Source organism: Bubalus kerabau, chromosome 1 (assembly GCF_029407905.1).
Source record: "Bubalus kerabau isolate K-KA32 ecotype Philippines breed swamp buffalo chromosome 1, PCC_UOA_SB_1v2, whole genome shotgun sequence".
NCBI lineage: Eukaryota > Metazoa > Chordata > Mammalia > Artiodactyla > Bovidae > Bubalus > Bubalus kerabau.
This window is the reverse complement of record NC_073624.1, coordinates 92,581,716-92,586,958: the sequence shown is the minus strand read 5'-3', so window position 1 is coordinate 92,586,958 and position 5,243 is coordinate 92,581,716. Positions and strand designations below refer to the sequence as shown.

Below are 5,243 nucleotides of genomic sequence, written 5' to 3'. Positions count from 1 at the left end.
GGTTGCTAAGAGTCAGACACGACTAAAGCAACTGAGCACTCACACATCCACCACCCAAGTTTGGAGGAGGGCTGGACCATCTGCCCCCCCCACTTCCCCCCGCCCTCCCCCAGGGGCCGACCCTTGTCAGTCACTGTCAATAGCTTCTCCCATCCCTTTTCAGTCCATCTCCTGGCCTTGCTGGCCTGTTCTCTTCTGGGGCAAAACTGAAAAACACAATGAGAGGTTCCCACACCAGAGAGAAGCAGGAGCTTGGGTTAAGCACTCTCAGGAAAGCAGAGGCCCTCCAGAACTGCGGTGTGGCTGGGGGCCCAGCTGTGGACACGCTGATTTCTTTGCATACAAGCAAATCGAGCCCTTGATCTGAGATATCTGCACAAGTGTTTCCTTTCTATCGATTGTCTCATTTTATCTTCACAGCGATCCATGGGTACAAATATCCCCATTTTACAGACGAAGTAGTTAAAACTTGGACAGCTTGTGTCATCCAGAGTTGCACAACCAGACTTGAACTCAAAGCCGGACTCTAACTCTGATGCAGAGCTGTGTTCTGAGCTTTATCTGTCCTTCTCCCCACAGAGAGCAGCCCAGTCCCAGGAATCTCCCTCCCTCCCTTCATCTGACCCCACAACAACCCTGTGAGGGAAGCACTTTTTTATTCTCATTTCATAGTTTAAGAGGCAGAGGCTTGGTGAGTTTAAGAAGGTGTCCTAAGGAGTGTCAATGGCAAGGGAACAAGAGCAGTAAGGGCAGAGCTAGAGATCAAGGGGAAGATGGTGAAACCCTGGCTGGTGGAGGCAGACCCAGAAAAGAGGTGGGTCGGGTATGGCTTCTGATAGGGGTGGGGGCAGGGGGCTTCTCCCTCTGAACACAGGCTCTCAACGTGGCACCTTTCTGGAACCTCAAGGGGCCGAGAGGGGAGTCCAGGACTGTGTCTCCTGGCCCGATGACAGACCTGGTTGCTCACCCCCTTGGCATCTCAAGGGGCTGCCGGCGGTTCACTTCTCCTCCACCCTGCTGAGCACACCCTGCCTCTGAGGCCCTCCTCAAGTGGCAAGGACTTGACATAGCTGAGGAGGGAGGGGTGAGCAGGCGGTCGCTTGGTGAGGGCCTTCTCTGTTCCCACTGCCCGCTCCTGACCTCCAGCTCTGTTCCTACATTTGGTCTCTCTGCCCTCTCAACCCCGCCTCTCTGACTCTCTAAGCCTCCCCTGGCCTCAGTTTCCCTGTCTTTCTGCGGAGGATTGCGGAGAATGTGGAGGGGGTTGTGGGATGATGCAGAGGAAAGGTGAGGAGCTACAGTATCTTGAGAGAGTATCTTCTGGAGTGAGACAGGCCAAACATGAATGTCAGTGGTTTATTGGGAAGCCCTCACCTTAAACACCAGCACCCTACCCCCTGCATCCTTGAGCAGAAATAAATAAGGTGGCATGTAATGAACCTAAGAAGCTCTGGGGTGGGTCAACCCCTGTCGTCCCAGGGGCTGGGGTCCTCCTGGCTCTGGAAGAGGGGCTGGGGAGGAGGAGGGGATGCAGACTGCCAAGCCACCCCTTCCTGCCTGGCCCCGGGGCAGCCTGCACTGAACTCACCACCCCTGAGGTCTGACCTCTCTGTCTCTTCCCCATCAGCTCCCAGCCCCTGGCCCCCTACCCCAAGAGTCCCATCCTGTGTTCTTGCTTCCAACTCTTTGCTGCACAGCCTGGGGAGCAGCACCTCTTTCCCAGCCCAGGGGACCCAGCTGCGGGGGGAGGAGGCCTTGCTGTCATACGCTTCTCTTCTTCTCCCCTGCAGTTCAGGGGCTGAGAAGCTGACCCCTGTCTGATGCTGGTCAGTGGGCAGTCAGCTCCATGGTCTTCTTCCGCTCCTCTTGGCTCTCCTCCCAGTCCTCGTCTGGCTCATACGTGCCCTTGAGGATGGCCGCACGATCACTCAGGCTCAGGGAGTGGGGGAAGAGCAGGTAGAAGTAGATGATGGCAGCCACGGCAGCCCCCACAATGGGCCCCACCCAGAACACCTGGCAGAGACAGGGCAGTGGCAGGGCTGAGCCCAGGCCTTGGGGCAGAGCCCTCCCCCCAGAGGACAGACCCAGGGGCCTCTCAGAGGAGACAGACGCAGACACGCCCACACCTCCGGAAAGAGAGAATTCGCCCTTTTGCAGGGACAGATCGACTGACACCCCACTCCCCAATGACAAAGGACACTGACACCCAGGTCCTGAAAGGAGATGGACACCCCCAGAGGGACAGGGCCCCTGCCAGCCCCACTGTGCCACTGCTGCAAGTCGCATTCGACTCTCTGCGACTGTATGGACTGTAGCCCACAAGGCTTCTCTGTCCATGGGATTCTGCAGGCAGGAATACTGGAGTGGGTTGCCGTGTCCTCCTCCAGGGGAAATTCCCAACCCAGGGATCGAATCTGCAGTCTCTTATGTCTCCTGCATTGGCAGGCAGGTTCTTTACCACTGGCGTCACCTGGGAAGCCCACCAACCCCACCCTAAAGAGAGACAAATGAAACTTCAGAGGGAAGAGATATGGAGAACCTCAGAGAGATGAACACAACTCCTCTCCCTTCCACATGGGGAGAGAGACAGACTCTGGAGAGAGACCATGAGCTCTCAAAGGAGATGACAGACAGATTGTCCAGAGGGACAGACCCACAGGAAGGAAGACTCTCCCCAGTCCCCAAGAGGGACAGATAAATAATACATCAGAGAAGACAGACACTTGGACCTCCCTGCCCCCCGCCACCCCAAAAGATGGAAACCGAATCCTCAGAGACCAACTCCAGAGCACAGATGCTTTTCCCTTCCCTAGAGGGACAGACACGCAAAGTCGCTGCCCCCCAAAAAGGGTCCCCTGCCATCTCCATCTACCCCTGCCCTTGTTCTGGCTGCATCCCCTTCTCTCTCCAGTCACCCCCAAGCTCTGGGCCCCCATCATCCAGAAAGTCCTGCTAACCATCAGCTGCTGAGGCTGGGTTTCTAGGCACTCATCGCCAGGGAGACAGGGGAGGGTCCAGTCTTACCCAGTGTGCGGAGCTGAACCGATTCATGATCACTGCGGGACCGAAAGATCGGGCCGGGTTCATGGAGCAGCCTGTGAAGTAGATCTAGACAGAGAGAAGGAGGCCGTGAGGAGGGCAGCATGCCTGTCCACTCTCACAAGGCCTAGACCCACGCTGGGGTCCCCTAGCAGTTCAGGGGCTCAGCCAGGCCTCCAACCATCCCCCGATTCCTAGCCTGGCGCCCTTCCCTTCTACAGTTCCCTCTGGATCCCTCCTCTCCTCTCTGTCCTGAGCTTGGGCTTGGTTTGCTGCCCCCATCCCAACTCCCCCTCACTCCCGTATTTTCTCAGACTGGAGGGGATTGAGTCTGGGCCAGAGTATAGCAGCCTTTGCTCACCCCCACTAGGTGGCCCAGTGTGACGGACAGGCCAATGGACAGGGCTGGGGAGCCCACAGGGCTGGTGCGGCGGGAGTCAGTGGAAGAGAAGACGCAGAGTGCCAGCTGGAAGGTCAGAATCATTTCCGCCACCACAGCCTGGCCCGCAGTCGTGTTGTTGTTGAGCTGCAAGGGGATGGTGTGTTAGGAGCCCTGCCTTCTTCTGACTCTATGGCCAGGAACCTGCAGGGATGGGGGTCTTGGTCTCCAGGGACTCCTAGGGCCCAAGTGCCGGGAAGCCAAGCCCTGTCACTTCAGGGAGGTCATTTGCCAAAGAGACTATATACTTGCCAGTGGTCAGAAAGCTTGGAATGCAAAGCTGTGGCCAAAGTGACAAAGCTGGGGGACCTCTTCCTGGACACTGGCCCGTCACCGGTCTGCCCAGGCCCCAACCCCCACAAGCTGGCATTTACCCTCCCTCCTGTGGGCAGCTGCCCAGTTTGCTTACTGCTTCCCGCAAGCCCGCCTCCCGCCCGTGCCTGACCCTCTGCCAGCTCCAAACCTCAAACCTGTCTCTCTGGTGGGGCTGACTCATGGTTTGACAATGGCCGGGAAAATCCTCCTCTGTGTTTGATTAATGAACCCAGTTTGCATGGGACAAGGGGGCTGAAACTGGGGTTGCAGGGATGGGGGGAAGGGGAGGGGGCCAGGAGCAGAAAGCAATATTCATCAGAGGCCATACGTACGGGCACCCCATTAGGGAGTCCACAAGCCTGGCTGCTAAACATACCCCCCTGAGTCCCACTCTATGGAGGTCATGGCCATTCCCATGTAATGAGAATGAGAAAAACAAAACCCAGAGAGGTTGGGGTCACCAAAGGCAGGATCACAACCCATCTCTCACTGATGGTTCCATGAGACCACTCCACTGAGGGCCCCACGGGAGCGATGAGGTGCCCAGGAGGACAGAAGAGCTTGGAGGTAAGACAGGAGAAGGGAGGTAAGAGAAGGCGGACAGTAGGCACCAGGAGAGAGGCTGGGATGCAGCAGCAAGAGGCGGGTGGGCAGGCAGAGGAGGTGGGTACTAACCCGGGGAGTCGGCTGAGAGCACACACCACCGTGGAGATTCATCTTCCTGGCCTTAGGATGCTATGACCGTCTTGGCAAAGGTGTCAGCTGGCTGGTCTACTCTGTGTCACCCATTCAGGAGACGGGGCTTGGGGACCAGGTCCAGAGCCCACCCCAGGGTCCCTGCCCCACCGCCAGCCCCCTGGGCACTCACCGCATTGACAGCCAGATTGCCTCGGGCATTGTAGGGTGCCAGCCCATAGAGGATTGCGGCCCCGGCAATGGCGCCCACCAGCTGGGCCACCACGTAGAAGATCGCCCGGAGCAGGGAGATCTGGTTCCCGACTAGGAGGGCCAGAGTGATGGCGGGGTTCATATGGCCACCGCTCACGGGCCCCAGGGCCTGGGCCATGGTACCTATGGCCAGGCCGAAGGCCAGCGAGATCTGCAGGACGCTGGGCAGCGCCGACGGCCACTTGAGGGCCGAGCCGAGGCCGAAGAAGACGAAGATGAGGGTGGCCAGGAACTCTGCGAACACTGCCTTGAGGAAGGCCACGGAGCACACCTCCTTCTTCATGGTCTTGCAGCAGCCCCCGCAGGGGTCACCCGTCCGGGCGGCGGCGGCGCAGGGGGTGGGGGGCTGGCTCGGGGGCGCCGCACAGTCCCGGGTGCCCGCACAGTCCCGGGTGCCCGCGGCGTGGCTAACAACGTGGCGCGGGGCCTGCGGGGGCGCGCTATATACCAGGCAGGCGGCCCGCGGCGGGGCGGGCCCGGGGGGGCAGTGGGCGGTTCCCGC

At 59.1% G+C, this 5,243-nt stretch overlaps 1 protein-coding gene across 1 annotated transcript; it reads right to left on the bottom strand.

The window, feature by feature from the left end:
* Positions 1 to 1,827: 1,827 nt before the first annotated feature.
* Positions 1,828 to 5,024, bottom strand: AQP5 (aquaporin 5). Its single transcript, XM_055566341.1, has 4 exons — positions 4,662 to 5,024; positions 3,401 to 3,565; positions 3,025 to 3,108; positions 1,828 to 2,013 (listed from the first exon to the last, which is right to left on the bottom strand). Exons 1-4 carry the CDS (start codon positions 5,022 to 5,024, stop codon positions 1,828 to 1,830), a joined length of 798 nt encoding a protein of 265 aa, XP_055422316.1.
* Positions 5,025 to 5,243: the final 219 nt, after the last annotated feature.